We start from the raw sequence: 20,929 nt of genomic DNA, 5'->3' as shown, positions 1-20,929 counted from the left end.
TTATTAAAAATAACAAAACCCCCTCTTTGGATTCCCATCACCAGCACCCACCCATTTCTCTGCTCCCCTGAAGACAGAAATTTCTCAAAGTTGGTTATGCTTGGTGTCCCAGCTCCTCAGTTCCCATACCCTCCTCGAACTATCCACTATGACTTTTTTTCCCACCAGTTCATTGACCCTGCTTTCTCAAGGTTATTAAATGCCTCCTTCTTATGAAATTTAAAGCTCGATTTTCTGTTTTGATTGGCCCCTGCAATCCTCAGCATTATGCACTGTGAAAAGTTTTCTCCACCTAGCATTTGGGACCCCACATTCCCCATTACTGATTTTTCCTCCTTAGCTTCTAGCATCAAATTTAACCCTTCCAGAATGGTAGTCATCATTTCACCTACACCCACAGAAGCTTCTCCTTTGTTATTGCAGTAAATGACACCACAATTCACACAAAGTGGAAGCTTTGTAAAAATCCTGAGTCATCCTTGACCATTCACTTTTTCTTCTATCACAAATCCAATTCTTTCCTTAGGTCTCTTCTTTATTTTCAAACCTAATATTTCTCATGCCCTCCATCACTACTTCTTTAAGCCTCCCTAGTGTATGGGTCCATCCTCTCTCTCCAAGCCTGCAGTAACCTTATAAGAATTCTTTCCATTTTCATTCTTGCCTTCCCAGAGCAAACTATTCACATGAAAACCAGAGAGAGGCCGAGTGCAATGGCCCATGCCTGTGATCTCCACGCTTTGGGAGGCTGAGGCAGGAGGATTGCTTGAGGTCAGCAGCATCTGACCAGACTGGCGTCTGGTCTCAAACTGCTGACCTCAAGCCATCCTTTTGCCTCAGCCTCTAAGAACCCCATCTCTACAATTTTTGTTTTTTTTTTTAAGATGGGATCTGGCTCTTTCGCCCAGGCTGGAGTGCAGCGGTGCAATCTCAGCTCACTGCAACCTCCATCCCCTGGGCTCAAGCCATCCTCCCACCTCAGCCTCCTAAGTAGCTGGGACTATAGGCGCACACCACCATGCCCGGCTAATTTTTGTATTTTTTGTAGAGATAAGGTTTTGCCATGTTGCCCAGGCTGGTCTCAAACTCCTGAGCTCAGGCAATCCACCCACCTCAGCCTCCCAAAGTACTGGGATTACAAGCATGCACCACTGCATCTGGCTCAAAAATATTTCTAAAATTATCTAGGCATAGTGGTGAACATCTATAGTTCCAGCTACCCAGGAGGCAGGAGGACTGCTTGAGCCCAGGAGTTCAAGGCTGCAGTAAGCTAGGATTGTGCCACTGCACTCCAGCCTGGGTGATACAACAAGATACTGTTGCTAAAAAAAAAGGAAACAAAACAAAAAGCCAGAGTGACCTTAAAAGATCTATATCACATGTCACTTCCCTGTTCAAAACCTTCAAATTGCTTTCTGTGTAATATCATACTTGAAATAAATCCCAAGTCCTTTCCTCCAAGGCCACAGCTAATCCATCCTCTGCCTACCTCTAACCTCAAATATTCCCATTCTCCAACTCACTAACTCCTCTCTGTTTTATTCCAGCTACACTGCCTTCATTCTTTATTAAACAGACCAAGTTCATTCCCACCGCAGAGTTTTTAAGCTTGCTATTCTCCATGCCTGAATGTTCTTATCTGAACCTTACAAGGCTCATCTCTTACTTTACTCAGTTCTTTATTCAAACATCCCCATCTCAGAAAGTCCTTCCCTGACCATCCTATTTGAAATAACCCACCTAGCCCTAACTCCTTGCTACTCTTCCATGATATTATTCATTATCCATCTGCCTCACTACAATGTAAGCTCCTTAAGAGGAGTTTCTTCTTCCTTGTTCAATGCTGTACCTGCAGTGCCTAGAATGATGCTTGACAGGTGGCAACTGATTAAGAAATATTTGCTAAGTAAATAAATGGTCACACTCAAATGTCTTAGGGGTAAAGCAAGTGTCACAAATGTGTTTCAAGCCAGATTTAAGACAAGAATGGGTAAGCCCTGAGCCAAACTGGACAATCAGCACCCTCTCTTAATTTAAAAAATGATGCCTTTTTTTTTTGCCCCAGCTCACTACCCATGCTGGAGTTATTCTAGACCATTGTTTTTCAAACTGGATGGGTCATAATACATTTAGTCAGCTGAGAGAAGCTACGTTCTACATCTCCTGAAAACCATAGGTAGTAAAGTTGAAAAACTCACCTCCTTGCTAAGTTTCTCCAGTTGAGTTTGGTAGTCACCTAGTCTTGTCTGCACCCAAGTTTTTATTCCAGCAACTGGACCACTTCGAAGATTAGTCTCTATTTCCTTCATGTTTTTCAGAGATGATTCAATTGTTTCTATTTCATTAACAAATGCCTAAACACATAAAAGATGCATGTTGAGTTCATTACTATATAAGTGGATGCCATAATTGTAGTTTGTCTGCTTATCTCCCTGCAAATATTACACAAGCAGACTGCTTAAGAGTCAGTACTTCTGACTACTTAAGAAATATTGTGCCTTAAGAAACTCATTTCACCTGGGTGCTTGATATAGCCATCTGCCAAATTAGACTTGAAATACTTTACTCTCAGCAGGGAATAGCCTTTTAATTAATGTAGAGAAGCCTGATGATTTCACCAAATATAAACTGCATGCACTCTTACTAGCAAATTCATTTCTTGTTTTTTGTTTTTTTAATACTTTAAGTTCTAGGGTACACGTGCACAACATGGAGTCATTGTATATTGCTTTTCTTGTGCCACATGGTGAGGATTTAAGAAAAACATACTTAACAAATGAATTTGATGAACAGACAAATTCATTTGTTAAATATGTTTTTCTTAAATCCTCACCATGTGGCACAAGAAATGCAATATACAATGACTCCTAATGAACCAAAATTGTTCTTGTTCTCTATTCTATAACCTCTCAAAATTCTATAACCATGTCCAGAAATAAAAACTTGAAGAATCTGTCATTCTTTTATTAGCTATAAAGTCATAAAAGCTTTATGATGAAAGATATTTTATCTAGATGTAATGCTATGTTATATTCTCACAATTTTAATAATAGCAGCAAATAACATAGAAAAAGAACAAAATGTTATTTATGACAAGTTCCCCAGATCAGCAGAACTCACAGAGCACTGGTCTAACTGCCTCTGTAGACCTGCGTCGTCTCCTTGGGCAGCCTGCTGTTTCATTAAGAAGTCTTTCACGCCATCCATCCACTTCTCAATGACTGTTGAATCAGCCTAAATCAAACATGATAACAGAGGGGGATATTACTTCGTGACGTTCAGCCTACTACATCTCAAGATCTACCGCCACTGGAACAAACGGAACTTTTTAAAGCTCCGATAGCATCGCTTTCATTTATGTTATTTCTTTTTCTAAACCTTCCAAATTTGAAAATGATTATTTTCTTCATTCTTGACTAAAATCCTCAAGAGATGACAGGTTAGTAACCACTCTAAAAATTTCCAAACGCTAGCTCTTTTTGCTTAAATGCAAGCAATAGTTATGATTTAAAATGCAAATTACAGGGAAAAAATGCATTTCTAGGTTTTATCAGCTATAAAATATTTTGCTCTGATATAATTTAGAACAATTTTTCTCTAAAGTTAGTAACTCAGAGCAGGAATAAACAAATAGCACGGTGGAGGGAATACAATAGATGGTTCTCATTTCTGCTTTTGGATGCCTTTTTATCTGAGAACTCAAGACAGTCACCGTTCAGCTCCAATATTTCATCCAACATTTATTAAGCACCTACTATATATATAAAATCCAGTTACTGTGTATGGCGATAGGGGTTCAAAGACAAATGTGAAAGCAAACATTTTGCAAAGAGAAAGAGACTTTAGAGAGAAGGTAACATTGGAACCAGGCCTTAAAGAATGCAAATAAGGGCCAGGTACGGTGGCTCACGCCTGTAATCCCAGCACTTTAGGAGGCCCAGGCCACGGATCACGAGGTCAAGAGATCGAGACCATCCTGGCCAACAAGGTGAAACCCCGTCTCTATTAAAAATACAAAAATTAGCTGGGGGCGTGGTGGGGCACCTGTAGTCCCAGCTACTTGGAGGGGCTTAGGCAGGAGAATAGCTTGAACCTGGGAAGCAGAGGTTGCAGTGAGCCAAGATGGCACCACTGCACTCCAGCCTGGCGACAGAGCAAGACTCTGTCTCAAAAAAAAAAAAAAAAAAAAAAAAAAATGCAAGTAAGTAGATGCAATTTTAGCTTTTGCGCTCCAATACCAAAATCAGTGTCATTTCTTTCCATAGGTGGGCAACTGCCATGTTTTTCTCCAGTCTTCTACTGATTACATGTTCCCAATTCCTTCCATGATGTCTGTAGGACATGATATTTAGGTATTGCTCACTACTCTGATCAACACGCTCTGGAAACTACATCAATTTTTAATGTCCTTAAAATATGCCACCCAGAACCAACTATTCTGATCCTTATAATGTTTGAATTGATCACAAAGATCTAACTAGTTTATATAAGGTTATCAGAGATTATCTCAAATACTTTGGTGAAATCAAGACTTGCCAAGAATGTTCATTTGTGAGCATTATTTGAACTAAATGAGAGAGCATCTTCAAATGTGAGATGTTATCACTCTGTGCATCTAATAATCTAGTCTTCCTTCTCCAAAAAAAAAAGAAAAGAAAGTAGTACTTAAAGGAAATGAGTCTGGGCAAGGCCTATTAGTGGTATCCATGTTGATTCCTGGTGACCACGACATTTTTTCCTAAGCACATATAAGATCTCTAGTGGGTTATTTATCTTACAGTTTGGCTAGGAACTGACATCAAACTTACTTTATATCTTCTGCTTCTAAAAACTAATGTTTCCTCTTAATTAGGACATTCCTCCATCTCTATTTTTCTGGTAATTTCTCACAAGATTATGACGTAAGTGACCCTGAGATCATGGGTAAAAATCCCACTTGGGATGTAGATTTATGCATCTGGAGGAGCTCTGAGTGGTTTTGCTTGTGGTCCTAAGTTCAGGCTCTAAAGCACTCTCAGTAATGACTATTCTGTACTTTGTAGTTTTGAAGGCCATTCTCTGATGAAGATGGCAAGTAAAAAGTGCTTATCTAGCTAGGTTTCTCTGTGTCCTCCATTAATATTATACCATCCTGTCTAAGCACTTCTGCATCTCGTTTATTCTTAGCACAGCTTTGAAAGCCTTTCAGTTCCATTGCACACTTTCCCCAAGCTGCTTCCTCCTCTCTTCTCCAGCCTGTCTGACACTATTCCCACAGGTCCATGCTACCCTTATATATTTTCAGTTGGTTACAGGTCACTTCTGTGTTTGCTCCAGCATTTCAAGATCTTAGCATAGAAGGCTTCTTGGGAAGACATGCTCAGGACAGGTAGAGCGGGGCATCCAAAAAAGACAGAAGTGCAAAAAGAGAGAAAGTGTGAATACATTCACAGAGTTCATAAAATGTGACTTTAAAAATTCTCCGTTTAACTTGTCACCAGAGATTCTTGCACTGCTAATCTCCATTCTGCACTTTTAAAGAATGCATTACTGCTGTATAACTGGGAAATTCATTAACTCTAGTTTGAATAAGGAAAACTGATAGTCTCCTCAGCCAAATTTTCAAAATTTATATGGAAGCATTATATTTCAACGAAGTTTTAACCACAATTGGCTTTGACTTGAGTAAGTGGCCTTAACTACTCCAGTCACTGGCATATGAGGAAGTTTTATGGCCTCAACAGCCTTCCTTCCTCCCTCCTTCCCACCCTCTCTCTAATACACGCAGACCCATCAGGGCACATGCAATTCACATGTATCCGTTCCTTCTCTCCCTCTGACATGAGAAAAAAAGAAAGAGAAAAGAAACAGACCCCTCTCCCTCTCCCTCTCCCCCTACCCCTACCCCTCTCCCTCCCCCTCCCTCTCCCTCGTCTCCGTCTCCCCTCTGCACGGTCTCCCTCTGATGCCAAGCCGAGGCTGGACTGTACTGCCGCCATCTCGGCTCAATGCAACCTCCCTGCCTGATTCTCCTGCCTCAGCCTGCCCAGTGCCTGGGATTGCAGGCGCGCGCCGCCACGCCTGACTGGTTTTTGTATTTTTTTGGTGGAGACGGGGTTTCGCTGTGTTGGCCGGGCTAGTCTCCAGCTCCTGACTGCGAGTGATCTGCCAGCCTCGGCCTCCCGAGGTGCCCGGATTGCAGACGGAGTCTCGCTCACTCAGTGCTCAATGTTGCCCAGGCTGGAGTGTGGTGGCGTGATCTCGGCTGGCTACAACCTCCACCTCCCAGCCACCTGCCTTGGCCTCCCAAAGTGCCAAGATTGCAGCCTCTGCCCAGCCGCCACCCCGTCTAAGAAGTGAGGAGCGTCTCTGCCCGGCCGCCCATCATCTGGGATGTGAGGAGCCCCTCTGCCCGGCCGCCCAGTCTGGGAAGTGAGGAGCGCCTCTTCCCAGCCGTCATCCTGTCTAGGAAGTGAGGAGCGTCTCTGCCCGGCCGCCCATGGTCTGAGATGTGGGGAGCGCCTCTGCCCCGCCGCCCCGTCTGGGATGTGAGGAGCGCCTCTGCCCGGCCGCGACCCCGTCTGGGAACTGAGGAGTGTCTCTGCCCCGCCGCCACCCCGTCTGGGAGGTGAGGAGCGTCTCTGACCGGCCGCCCCGTCTGAGAAGTGAGAAGCCCCTCCGCCCAGCAGCCGCCCCGTCTGGTAAGTGAGGAGCCCCTCCGCCCGGCAGCCACCCTGTCTGGGAGGTGGGGGGCGCCTCTGCCCGGCCGCCCCATCTGGGAAGTGGGGAGCCCCTCTGCCCGGTCGCCACCCGGTCTGGGAGGTGTACCCAACAGCTCATTGAGAACGGGCCATGATGACGATGGCAGTTTTGTCGAATAGAAGGGGGGGAAGTGTGGGGAAAAGAAGGAGAGATCGGATTGTTGCTGTGTCTGTGTGGAAGGAAGTGGACATAGGAGACTCCATTTTGCTTGAAAAATTCTTCTGCCTTGGGATGCTGTTGGTCTATAACCTTGCCCCCAACCCCGTGCTCTCTGGAACATGTGCTGTGTCCACTAAGGGTTAAACGGATTAAGGGCGGTGCAAGATGTGCTTTGTTAAACAGATGCTTGAAGGCAGCATGCTCCTTAAGAGTCATCACCACTCCCTAATCTCAAGTACCCAGGGACACAAACACTGCGGAAGGCGGCAGGGCCCTCTGCCTAGGAAAACCAGAGACCTTTGTTCACGTTTATCTGCTGACCTTCCCTCCACTATTGTCCTATGACCCTGCCAAATCCTCCTCTCCGAGAAACACCCAAAAATGATCAATAAATACTAAAAAAAAAAAAAAAAAAAAATAGGAAAGAAACAGACAGACAAGCCATGTAGGCCAATGGATCATCCCAACAGTGACAAAGGGAATAGAAGGGAACCTGTAAAGCCACACTATAATATTTTCACTACTAAAAATCCTGCATGTAATTCTAACCACACTGTGCTCTAAAAGAGACAGTGTGCCCATATAAAGAAATGCTGAGGTCTGACTACCAAGCTCAGCACCTGCCTAGCCATGGGGCCTTGAGAAACTAATTTTTCTTTGAGCCTTAATAACTCATCGTGAAACTGGAATCATAACAACTATCTTGTCTGGTTGTTCTGAAAAACAGAGACTCCCACATAGAAGAATGCACTAAATGGTAGCGATTATTATACTAAGATCTACAAAACCAACTGCTTTATTATGACCAAGATTGAGACCATAAAAGAGTTACCACATCCAAGTCTTGGTGTTTATGTCCCATCAGAGGCACCACAGGAATGAACAGCCAGGATGAGCATGTGTTTGCATAAGCATGGGTTTCACTTTTTTAATTGCTGCCAACATTAATGCTTGTTCTATCCTGTAACTGTTTCAAAGTAACTGTTTCAAATGGCTACTGCTTATATATCTGGCTAGACCTGGCCAAATACAGCTCATGGGAAGGAATTGGTACAGAAGGAAAGGCCCATCCTTTAGAAGTGCCTGGCAGCAGCAGATTCACTTGGCGTTTCCACCTCGTGGCACACCGCGCGGGAAGGGTTATCAAGTCCCAAAGATCAATGCTACCTACCACCTGTACCTGTACGGGTGAAGGCAGAAGACAAGGAGCTCTACTCTGCCTTCCACTCTCCCTATCCTATCTCCCCTTTCCCTGAGCAAAATATTGTCACAATCAACCTGTAGCAGATGTTTCCTGTGCTTTTCAAACATACCAAAAGTCTGCTCATCTTTAAGTCAATTCCACCACACCAAAGAGGTTGATTACAAAGATCGTCAAAGAGCTCACATGAAAATAGTGTTTCTCTGTCCATTTAAAAATTACTCAGCTGATGCACTTATAAGCTTCTAATCTACAATAATGACGATTTTTTTCTTCACCTCCATCTGCTTACAGAACACACGCATGCACACACACACACACACACACACACACACACACACACACACACTTCTTTAAGGGACTTCAGTTCTTACAAACCAAAACGAAATATAAAAACTGCTGGTAAATTTCTAAAGCAAATGTCATTATTTCACATGCAAAAAAAATAAACTAAGTACTAATCTGGGGCAGCCATTTCTCATTCCTATTTTTACTCACAAATATTCAAATGAATATAAAATTACGAATACAGTATTTTTTGAAAATCAAAATATCAAATATTCTAGTATGGAAGGGTCAAAGTCTACACGGACCATCACTGCTCAAAAGCAATGATTTCTAAGCATTTCAGATGGGCAACACCCTGCTATGGGATCACGGAAAAGGAACGGCAAGGTCATTAAAACAATACCTCTGACCCTATCTCACCTCATTTCCCATCCCCCATCCTGTGACCTAAGGATGGAGGTAATTTAAAGCTTGGTAAATCTGGATTTAAGACAGTAAGATTCCAAGGTACACAACTATCTCCGGAGACTTGATTACAGCTAAATTCTTGGCATTTTCTTTTGCTCCTCCCCCATCTGTTGGAATGTCCACAGCTTTTTAAGACATAGACCAGAAAAAAAAAAAAAAATACTGTGAAGCCAGAATTAAAACAGTAATTTAAGGTAGCCAGGTTCCTATTTTGTTTCACTTTATAATACTCAATAACCTCAAAAACACAACCTTGAAAATGTGCTCTCTCACTTAGTAGGGAAGACAAACAATGACACTGCTACTACACTTATTAAAAACTAATAAGGTTCTTAAATCTAAGGAAGGGAATATATGAATATTATTTTCAGTAAAGTAAAATGTGTTCACAAATGAGAAAAAAAACTCAAACCCTTATGAGATAATTCTATCAATTATATGTTACCTAAAAAGGGTTAAATCATCCGTACTAATATTACTCTTAGAAAGTATTGCATTTTTACCCTAAAATGCTTTCCAAAGTACTCTCAAAACCTGGTTCTGCCTGTTGGAGCTCCAGCACGCCCCCCTCCAGATTCCGGGTCAGAGCAAGTCCATTCATGTGTGCCTTTGACTGTTCAACAGTTGAAGTAAGAGGCATGACTACACAGGTGTCCTGCCACTTAGGATAACCAGGCTTTAGACTGTATAAATCCACTCTCACTAGAGAGGCCGGACACATCAATTACATTCACATCTGCTAACTTGCTCTATGCCTGACAGGGATCCAACCCTCAAAGAGCTCATGCCTCGTGGGAAGAGAGACACACATTTCTCACCATAATAAAAGACGGCCTGAGATGGGTCATTGTGAAGGTGTAAATGACAGACAGTCGAATCATAGAGGAGGGAACGATTATCTAGCTATGGGTGTAGTGATGAGCTGGGCTGAAGACAGATGAGCAGACAGGAGGAGGAGGGATGTGAATTCCTAGCAAGTACGTGACATTTCCAGAGAAAGACAATAGTCTAGGACAGTCTTTGGTGACCCACTGTATTCTCCCCACCTGACTCAGCTCACAGTGGAGATGCAGGGAGGGCTTCAGGGCAAGAAAGGGACATTTTGTATTAATGGCACTTTGTATTAATTTGTATTAATGGTGAAGACAACCAGATCCTTTCAGAAGTACAACTCTGGTATTGGTGTGAAAGATGAATTCCAGAGAGAACAGACAGGAAGTGGGAATCAGATTTAAAGGGTAACGGAATTGTCAGGGAAAGAGATTGCATGACAGCCTGAACCCAGAAGGAAGGGCCTGGAGGAGGAGCCTGAAAAGGCAGGAGCGCTGGAAAATAGAGGGCAGTTTTGTGTGTGCCTTGGGGACATCTTTCATTTCCCAGTTATACAAAGGGCAGGAGCTCTTGAATAAGGAAAAGGAAATGCATAATATGAAATACTTTGCAGCCCCTAAATCCAAAGATATTACTACTGGTGAGGAGAGATGTATAAGCAGCCTCTTAGGATTTTATAATATGTTATCCCCATGATTCACATGAAAATCCAGTCAGTAAAATCAATAATGGAAAAAAGAAATGCCCATTTCATGTATTTTCAAATGTTTTGTCACCTGGAAGGGGTATAGTAGTTTGTAAAAGTAACAATGAATATTTTACCTCGTAAGTACAGGAATGGAGGTTATTGCTTTGGCATGGCGCAAATAAAAAGAATTTAAGAATGTATTTGGGCATGACACAATGAATAAAAATATGTAGGTCCAATCTCTATATGCACAAAAGGAACCAGCTATGGAGACAAAGGAAATGCAGGCAAATGAGGAAAAACACTGCAATGCCAACAAATAACAGAAAACTAAAATTCGCACACAACTAACAGCCTCTTACAAATATTGAAGGATAGCAGAAAAAAGCAAGCACATAGCCATGAAAACACTTTCAAAGTTTAAATGTGCTGTATCAATGAAAGATGGTATTAAGTAGTGGGATTCACTTCCAAACTCTATCTGGACTATGGATTTAAATGTCCTTCACAGAGTTCCAATATCATTTGTTTCCATAGTGTGGGGAAAAATGATTAGAATTAGCAATATTTGTCAATTTTTCTTGTCTAACTTGTATGTACAAGGATCCACTGTTAATATTAGCTGCCCCCAGGAAAGAAAATGGTATTGGGGAAGAAAAGGAACTCTAAATGTTCACTGTAAGTATTTCTGTGGTATTCAATTTCTTCACAATGTGTAGGCTTCAAGTACTACTCATATGAAAAATGCATTTTAAAAATAAACGAGTTAACTATTTTGTTCCTATGAAACATTATTATGAATTGGCATTGAATCTAAAACCTACTGTGCTTCATGCCTTAAAGACAAAAATAATTAAATGCCTAAAAAATCATATATCAGGTCACTGAAAAAGGGAAAACAATGATAATCTGCAAATAAATATTTATTATAATTATCTAATAATTTGAGGGTGTGGAATTTAAAGTTTTCCCAAGTAAATCATGAGTAGTTAAGTAACCAGCAATTCCTACAAAGCAAAAAAAAGGAGTTTTCTTTTGAATTTAAGATAAAACATGTATTTCAATGAAGGAGTTATACAGTTAAGAAATATAGACACTGTATTCCTTAACCACAATCTTGCAGTTAGTACACAAGAAGCAAATAAAAAAATTACTGGACATTACAAATCTGCTACTGTAACAACAATCACATATCCAGACACACATCCTTGATGTTGGATATTTTTAATGGAAATAAATATTTCCAAGTGACCACTTTTAGTGCCTGGATTTGCTACATTAATAGCAACAACCCACCAAAGCTTAAAGCTGGATTACTATAACCACAGGACTCTTTTGTATTTTGGGAGAATATTTATTCTCTTTAAGCTCCATATTGAAATAGTAGCATACATTTAGCTAACCCTAAGATATACTTTTAAGAGTCAAAAGAAGACTAACTCTGAGGTTAATCTCCATTTATACTTTGGACTTAAATCTGAAAACAAAGGGACGATCTTTTGAAAAGATGGGGAATGTTTAATCTGGCATTGCTAAACTTTGGCACTACTGACATTTGGAGCCAGATGATTATTTTGTAGTGAGGCTGTCCTGTACATGGTGGGATGTTTAGCTGCATCCCTGGCCTCTACCCACTGGAAGTCTTCTCCCACAGTTCTGACAACAGAAATGTTTCCAGAAATTAACAAGTATCCTCTGGAGGATAAAATCACCCCGGTTGAGAATCACTGATAATACAATGCTGGGACCATAACCAAAAACTTTAGAATTATAGAAAAGACCAATGCTCATTTTGAAAGCTGGGAACAATTGCAACTCATAATACACAACGAGAAGTGGGACCATCACAAAGTAAAATGGGCCAGGCATGGTGGCTCATGTCTGTAATCCTAGCATTTTGGGAGGCCGAGGAGGGTGGATCACCTGAGGTCAGGAGTTTGAGACCAGCCTGGCCAACATGGTGAAACCTCATCTCTACTAAAAATAAAACCTTAGCCGGGCGTAGTGGCATGTGCCTGTAGTCCCAGTTACTCGGGAGGCTGAGGCAGGAGAACTGCTTGAATCCGGGAGGCTGAAGTTGCAGTAAGCCAAGACTGCACCATGGCACTCCAGCCTGGGGCAACAGAGCAAGACTCCATCTCAAAAAAAAAAAGTAAATGAGTCAAAAACACTAAGCCACACAAAACACATTTCTCTCCATAATTACTGGTTTATTTGAATGAGATCTCCATCTAGAACTGCACTTACACCTAGAGAAAAACTACCTCCTGTCACTACCATCACACACAGCTACCCACACACACACACAGCCCCTCCATCTGTATCTTCTGCTGATCATTCATTGGAACTACCCATTAGTTCCTGAGTCAAAGAACGCCCCTCCAAATTCAGTGGTCCACTCACAGAATCTGGCTGGATCCCTTCCACACTAATTTGTGAGGTCTTCCAGCTCCTCTTCTACCACGTGTTCTCTGACTTCGATTTTCAAAACATATATTTTCATTAATTTTTGTCTTCGCTTTCAATCTTTTCACTTTTTGGGGGCAACATTCCTTATGCAAATTTGCTTAGCATCTAAATCCAAATCTATATATATTTAGATCTAGATCCAAATATATGTAGATATAATATTTAGATGTAGATCCAAATATATGTAGATATATATATTATATCTACATATATTTGGATCTACATCTAAATATATATAGATTCAGATTTAGATTCTCTCTATATAAATATAGATGTATATGCATATATACAGAGACATCTCTCTCTATATATAGATATATATCTACACATATTTGGATTTAGCTTCCAAGAGAATCTATCTATCTATATATATAGATAGATAGATATACAGAGATATATCCAAATCTAAATCTCCTACTGCTAATTTCATTTCATTCATTGAAAAATATTGATTGGATGCCTTCTCTGTGCCAGGCATTGCTCTAGTTAGGAGTACATCTTGGCATACATCGGTGAATAAGAAATTTAAAAAAGACAAAGATCCCTGACTGATGGGGAAAAAAAAAAAAAGACCAAGGAAAGGAGTCACTGGAGGATAGGAAGCCTTGCGGGGAGAGATGTGATTGGTTCATTCTCCATCCAGAACTTTCCTATTAAAATACCAGGTGATCTGGAAACTCTGCTTCTCCATCTTTCTCACAGGCAGAATGTTAAAATCTGACACTGACTTCTATTGACATTGACTCTCTCCTTATACGTCCTCACATTTATCCTTTCCTCTTAAACTTTATCACTGCTGCATCTGTCAACATTTTCAGGTGTAGTGAAGGATCCTGTTTCTGAATTTTCATGTCTCTGGAACGATTTGCCTTCCCACTCTGACACTGTCAATGGCCTATCTCTGACTTTTGACTTCAAATGTCAAAAACCTGCAAAAAGTAGTTTCATGTATTCAGCAATTTACTACTACCTGGGCTATTTCTACCACCCCAACCAAGTTACTACTATAATCTAATCAACAGTCTGTATTTCACACAGGCCCTCCATGCCTGAAACATTATTTTGACCATTTTTAAGCAATTTTCTCTTATCTTCAAGGTCCAGTTTACTCTACTTTTGACTTTGCTTCCAGGCAAAAGGAAATAAATGTGCTCTCTAGCACATTAAAAGTACATCTTTGATAAGTCCCAACTTAAATACATAATAAATGGGGATCTAGAAAGAATGTAAAATATTTAAATAATAAATATGTGAATCTTACAAGATAATTACTATTTACCCTGTAATAAACTTAAACTCCCAGTGGCCTCTAGATTTACCTCAAAAGCTCTGAGTTTGAGAGCAATTTCCTCAAGCAAATGCAGATCTTTGGAAACCAAGACCTTTAGCTTGTTCCACTTTCCTTGCACATCATCAGATTCTTGCTTATATAATTTTTCTACATCAGGATGAACATTTTTCTCCAGAGCCTTTGTTTCTTCTGCAAGTTTATGTAATGCAGGTTTCTGATTCTCAAGGATTTCATCAAGGGCCTGGAAAAAGTTTTAAAAGATTAAAAATATGCACAAAAATGTGTCTGCACAGATATAGTAAAATGGGCTATATAAAGTCAAAAGTCACTTTAAAATGCATTAGAAAGCATTTTTATCTAAAAAGAACAGTGGGTGGGAGTGTGAATTAGTTCAACCACCGTGGAAGACAGTGTGGTGATTCCTCAAAGACCTAAAACCAGAAATACCATTTGACCCAGCAATCTCACTGCATATATACCCAAAGGAATACAAATCACTCTGTTATAAAGATATATGCACACTATGTTCATTGCAGAACAATTCACAATAGCAAGGACAAGGAATCAACCCAAATGCCCATCAATGATAGACTACTTAAAGAAAATGTGGTACATATCAACCATGGAATACTATGCAGCCATAAAAAGGAACAAGATCATGTCCTTTGCAGGGATATGGATGGAGCTGGAAGCCATTATCCTCGGCAAACTAATTCAGAAACAACAACAACAAAAAAATACCACATATTCTCACTTATAAGTGGGAGCTGAATAATGAGAACATACGGACACATGGTGGGGAAAAACACACACTGGGGTCTGTTGGAGGGTGGGGCATGGTAGGAGGGAAAGCATCAGGAAGGAGAGCTAATGGATGCTGGACTTAATATGTAGTGCAGCAAACTACCATGACACACGTTTACCCATTTAACAAACCTGCACATCCTGCACAAGTACCCCTGAACTTAAAATAAAAGTTGGAAATCAAAAAAACAAAACAAAACAAAACATGAAAAACTCATGAAAAAAATAGGCATAATCATAAAAATTAAAGCTTTTTCTTCATGAGTTGTGTGTGGGCAATACAGTGTATTCTCAACCCTAAAAACCAAGGGAACAGCAAACCCAGTGTGGGCCAAGTGTGCAGTGCTCAATGGCTGCTCTCCTTTTCATCTAATAGCACAGAGCCATAAGGCTACTCAACTAAATGACCTCGGAAACATTCCTATTCGATGCAGAAAAAAAGTATACATCAACACGTCAACTGATAGTCCTCATTTCATAAAGATATTTTAGCAGATTTTATGAACAGGTTGAGAATTTTAAGCTAATCACAGCAGAAGGAGAAAATATGCTTTTCTTCTATGAAAAAATATTTAATAACTGTATTTTCTTTTATGTGAGGTCAAACTAACCCTCAAATCATAAACACATTTTTGCACCAATGATGAACAAAACTGACCAACTTTTTTTTTAATCTCTGAAAAAACATTTCAAAATATGTAAGAGGAGATATTAGAAGAAGCGCTAGAGTTCTAACACGGAAAATATATGTTACCTTTTTTTCTTGCAGGGCCTTCTCCACCTTGGCAAGATCATTAAGGACATTCAGAGACGCCTGGGCCTTATTTTCTGAATCATCTAGCACATCTTTCAGTGTTTTCAATGTTTCCAGATATGCATGTCCAGGTTGGCCCTTCAGTTCTGTTTATTTAAAAATATTTAGTTTGAGAAAATCATATTAGGAACCAATATTATTACATAGACCATTATCCTAAATGAATTCCAATACATGGCAAAGGAGACCCCATGATTAAAATGTAAAAGGGTCTCTGTTAATTAACAACATAGATCATTCCATTGGCATTTCTGAGAGTCAGACAGTGACTTCATTCCTGCGGATGTTGACGTTTGAAATATTAACTAACCCACTATAATTTTTCTTCATTTCTTCATGATGAAATGTCTCTCTGAAGATGGAACAACAATGTCCCTTTTGTTCCATATAATCTCCTCTTCCTTAACAGCTACACAAAGAATAAAAGAAAACAAAGATCCCTTCAACCAGTCTTGCTGTAAGCTCCACCGTGTAGACAAACCCAGGTCCAGAGTGGAGGAGATTATATGGAAATACTGCCACCATGCTGCCCAGGTACCCTGAGAAATAATGACTGAACAGCCAGCTGGAACAGTGTCTACCTCAGTCACTAATGTAAATATATGGTAGAAGTAACACTTGCGTGGAAAGGAAGTGAGTTCTCTTGAAGCACAAAGAGGTGAAACCAACTAGCAGCAAAAGTTAAAACTGCCTTCTGATCCTTGTCAAAAGTGAAAGCACAGCTTGTACCAATAAATGGAGAAAGACATACCCTCAAAGACATATTTCACATAACTGAATTCAAGGAACAAAGACATGCTGTCCAGATGCATTTTCAGAAGAAAGGCAACACGACACATTTGCCTAGCATGCACACATACAGACACTTCCAGTCATCACACAATCTACAATTGCTGAAGTTAGGCTGGGTTACATGTGGAGCATTTCACACAATGCTCAATGCATTTCACACAATAATGCACAATGCAACACAGTTCCTAACTCAAATGGCAGCTAGGATGTAAATAGCGTAACGTAGGAGGGATGAGCTTTCAAAATCTTTAACAGTGAACCTTCCAAAACCAAGTGTATTCCGAAAGTAAGAACTCTAAAATTTTTCTGAATCTGATAGTGGAATATGATTTATTTTAAAAGACAGTATGAGACTGCTAAAACTTTAACTATTTTGCGGAAACAGAAGTAAGGGATCATTCATTTTAATCCTCCTAGCAGTGATATTAAGTGGCCTCCTCAACCAAAGGAAGAAATTGCACCTGTTTCTCAAAAAAAAAAAAAAAAAAAAAAAAACTCTTTAAAAATCATTATATCCAGGTCAGGTACAATGGCTGACACCTGTTATCCCTGGTATTTTGGGAGGCTAACATCTGTTATTTTGCCTAACACCTGTTATTTTGGGAGGCTGTTATAACACCTGTTATAATGGCTTACACCTGTTATTTTGGGAGGCTGAGGTGGGAAGATCACTTGAGCCCAGGAGTTCTAGATCAGCGTGGGCAACATAGCTAGACCCTGGCTCTACTAAAAATAAAAAACCAGCCAGGCATGGTGGTGCATGCCTGTAGTCCCAGCTACTCAGTAGGCTGAGGCAGAAGGACCACTGAAACCCAGGAGGTCAAGACTGCAGCTATGATTGCACCACTGCTTTCCAGCCTGGGTGACAGAGTGAGACCCTGTTGCTACAAAAAAAAAAAAACTATTATTATATCCTACTGACACAATTTTAGAGAATGTGAAACTTGTTTGTATGTTTACAAAAAGGTGTGAATCTGGAAAAGAATCTGAATACAGAAGACTTTAAGACTTCGAACAATACAGGCACAAAGGAAAATGGAGAAGGTTGGTGCAAAGCAAGCAAGTGTACTCAAGTTCTAAATGTTGGGAGTCATGTTTACATTAAGGCAAACTGAGACAGGAGATATTAAAATTGTTGGGTTTACCATTCTCTAGATGTTGTTGACGATCCTCTAAAGCCTCTTGTACAGCTTGGTAGCGGCCCAGAAAGCTATCGAAGCCCCGCTGGACAAAATCTGGGGCAGAAGGCTGAGACATCAGGGCCGAGCAGCTTGCACGAGCCATTTCAATTTTGGGGTGAAGGCCAAGAAGATTTGTCAATTCCCGCTAAGGAAGAGAAAATACGGTCACACAACTCACTGAAGATGTACATCCTCACAGGAAGTTAATCAGGGCAGCATTAACTTAAAGTTCATGATACGAGAAGCCCTCCTTAGCTCTGGAACTGCACATAGAATTCCTCCACGTTCCAGACCATTGGCTCCTTACCTGACAGGAATCCTTCAAGCTTGGCAAGGACTGCCGGGAAGATTCAGAAATGGAAGTGTGTTTTACCCACTCCTCCTTTGTCTTGATGACCTTTTCAAGCTCATCAAGCTGCTTGAAATAAGCATTTATATCTTCCTGTAGCTGAATCTTTCTTTCCAGATCTTCCAAATGTTGAGATACATTCTTCCATTCTGATGAAATCTTCTCCAGAACATTTTTTATTTCTTCAGTAGGAAGGCCTTCTATGCAGACATGAAAAACAAGCAAACAGTCTATATATTACAAAATGTGTCTTGAATTTATTCTGAACATTCTAACATTCAGAATAGTGAGGCAATGTCACACATAATGATCACTTTCTTAAGTCCCTTTTAATACAACAACAAAAATTTATAATGATGCACTTAAAAATAATTATGTTTATTTCAATTCCTTGAACAAAGAAGAAAGACATTTTAAAATAACGATTCAGGCACATCAGTAGAACTTCAGCCACTGCCTTTTCTAGATAATATATGTTTCCATCCATGCCATGCTTCTACTCTGCTAGTTTATCACCTGAACCAGTGAAGTAAGATCAACTACCTTGATCTGTCTAGGCCCGACTTCAGAAAGAAGACCCTTTGTCCTAAGAAAAAAAAGAAAGCTGGCTAGAAAAACTAGGAGGCAGCTCAGGTCTTGGTGACCAAAGCACAGTGTCATATAAATTAAAAAATGAATGGCGAGGATGCCTTATGCTGGGAAGCAACCTGGTGAGTGCAGGAATATTAAGCCAGCAGCCAGGCTCTAGAAGCATCAGCAAGCCCACTGGAGACCTTGCACATAAATAAGCAAATACCAAAAGACTGAGGCAGCAATAAGATGATCTACTTTAGAAACACATCAGGGAAAACAATGCCACCATTTTTATTACTGAAATCTTATCATTTTATTTGTCCGATATTTTTGAAAAGTAGAGAATGTTCCTAAAAATAATAAAGTCACATATAATAATAGGTTTTATCATAGTCCTTCCCTTAATCTAAAATACCTTCAAATCCTCTAAAATGACTATGAAAAAGTATGGGAAATCTTCAAAGGAATCTTTCTATTCGGGGGAAAACATGCATACCAAAAGGATGGCTTCACATTTTTATTGAGTAGGAAAGCAATAAAACAATCCTGCTTTATAAACATATATGATCAAAATCCAGGATAATGAGAGCTTGAACTAAAAAAAAAAGGCATAAAAACAAAAAGTCATGTATGATCCACAGACAATGCAACTTTGAAAATTGTTATAATACACTGTGTCTACTGAAAATCATAAATGAGGACATATCATGCGTCATTTGAACGTGTCACCTATGTCAATTGCAGAAGTTCACTGTTCACCACCATCTCTCAGGTAAGAGAATATGAGACATAAGCAAAGCATTCACACCACAAGCCATCCCTGTTAATGGGGAGAGTATACAAAACAAATCACCATTTTCCTAACAATATGAACAATGGAGATACGGGTCGTGCCCCTGCCCCGTCATTTCTATTCTAGGCAGGCAAAGGAATAGTAACACCAGCCACATCATCTTTATGTTGGACAATTCATACTAATCAAGGAAGAAAATTAAGTAGGTAAGTAAAATTTCTGAGATGGAAAATTACCACTACTCATCTAGAAAACTGGAAAGAGGTGCTCACTTCAAGAACAAGGGCGGTTAAAACAACTTCAGTTATTTTTTCACTGACAACGTCTTACAAGCCATTCATTTTGCCTCTTTAAACCAATTTTAAACATCTGAATCTCCCTTTCTCTAATCCTGAGATATTGCTGGTTACAGTGATGCCTGGTAATGATTCAAACACAATTTACATCTTATAAAAGGAAAACTGCACATTGTCTTTAAAAATAGTTGTTTTACTCCCAGAGATCCAGAGTTTAAAATTTTCTATTTCTATAAAACACAGAATTCTTAGAAGGTGACTAGTCAAAAGGCAAAATCACCAGAAGATCACTTTATTAATTGTCTAAAAGGGAGAACATAGAACACATTCCTGCCACTCAGTCTCACTTGACTTTACACTTCTCAGTCTATCACTATTGGAATCAAGGGAAATGTTTACAAAACATAGGACCTTCACCAAACTTCCTGGGCTTATATGCTTAGGCAACCACAATGGGCATTGATTCATAAAGCCACATTATCCAGATGCCCAACTACTGTATTTTATTAGATGAAGATCTCTAGGAACAAGATAAGCTAAACGAAGAAAACCAAGTATATCAGCTATGAAAGTCAAATGAAACACACTATTTTATTTATTTATTATTTTTATTTTATTATTATTATTATTATTATTATTATTATTATTATTATTATTTTGAGACAGAGTCTTGCTCTGTCACCAGGCTGGAGTGTAGTGGTGCAATCTCAGCTCACTGCAACCTCCGACTCCCCGGTTCAAGTGATTCTCCTGCCTCAGCCTCCTGTGTAACTGAGATTACAGGCATGTGCCACCATGACCAGCTAATTTTTGTATTTTTAGTAGAGACGAGGTTTCACCATGTTGCCCAGGATGGTGTTGATCTCCTGACCTCGTGATCCACCCACCTCGGCCTCCCAAAGTTCTGGGATTACAGGTGTGAGCCACTGCGCCCAGCCTCACGCTATTTTATTTTCTAAAATTGTTTGTATGCTCTATGAGATACCTCAAAACTTACGTAAAATGCATTAGGCAGGAAAGACCTATCAGAATTGGCTATGGTGGGCTTTTTGATGGAACTGGTTTCAGAAAAACAGTGACGTGATTATTCAAACATGGGTTTTACTGAAGAATTTGACATGCCTCCCTAACTGAACTGGAACATACAGACTTCATTCAGTTCAGCTCCCCCATTTCTCAGCTTCCCACTGT

At 40.0% G+C, this 20,929-nt stretch overlaps 1 protein-coding gene across 7 annotated transcripts in view; it reads right to left on the bottom strand.

Annotated features, from left to right (window-relative positions):
* UTRN (utrophin) overlaps window positions 1-20,929 on the bottom strand; it is a 562,884-nt gene that overhangs the window by 377,820 nt on the left and 164,135 nt on the right. For 5 of the 7 annotated variants that reach the window (XM_019029674.4, XM_063707928.1, XM_063707930.1 and 2 more), the window contains exons 19-24: window positions 18,035-18,276; window positions 17,692-17,872; window positions 15,695-15,840; window positions 14,165-14,377; window positions 3,121-3,234; window positions 2,199-2,354 (exon numbers count right to left, since the gene is read on the bottom strand). In XM_019029674.4, coding sequence (XP_018885219.3) covers window positions 2,199-2,354; window positions 3,121-3,234; window positions 14,165-14,377; window positions 15,695-15,840; window positions 17,692-17,872; window positions 18,035-18,276 — 1,052 coding nt within the window. The remainder of the gene's footprint in view (window positions 1-2,198; window positions 2,355-3,120; window positions 3,235-14,164; window positions 14,378-15,694; window positions 15,841-17,691; window positions 17,873-18,034; window positions 18,277-20,929) is intronic. The other 2 variants (XM_063707929.1, XM_055391789.2) reach the window with 1 other exon arrangement.

Source organism: Gorilla gorilla, chromosome 5 (genome assembly GCF_029281585.2).
Source record: "Gorilla gorilla gorilla isolate KB3781 chromosome 5, NHGRI_mGorGor1-v2.1_pri, whole genome shotgun sequence".
Classification (NCBI taxonomy): Eukaryota; Metazoa; Chordata; class Mammalia; order Primates; family Hominidae; genus Gorilla; species Gorilla gorilla.
Note: the sequence above shows the minus strand (reverse complement) of the source record. Positions and strands in the feature narration are given on the sequence as shown.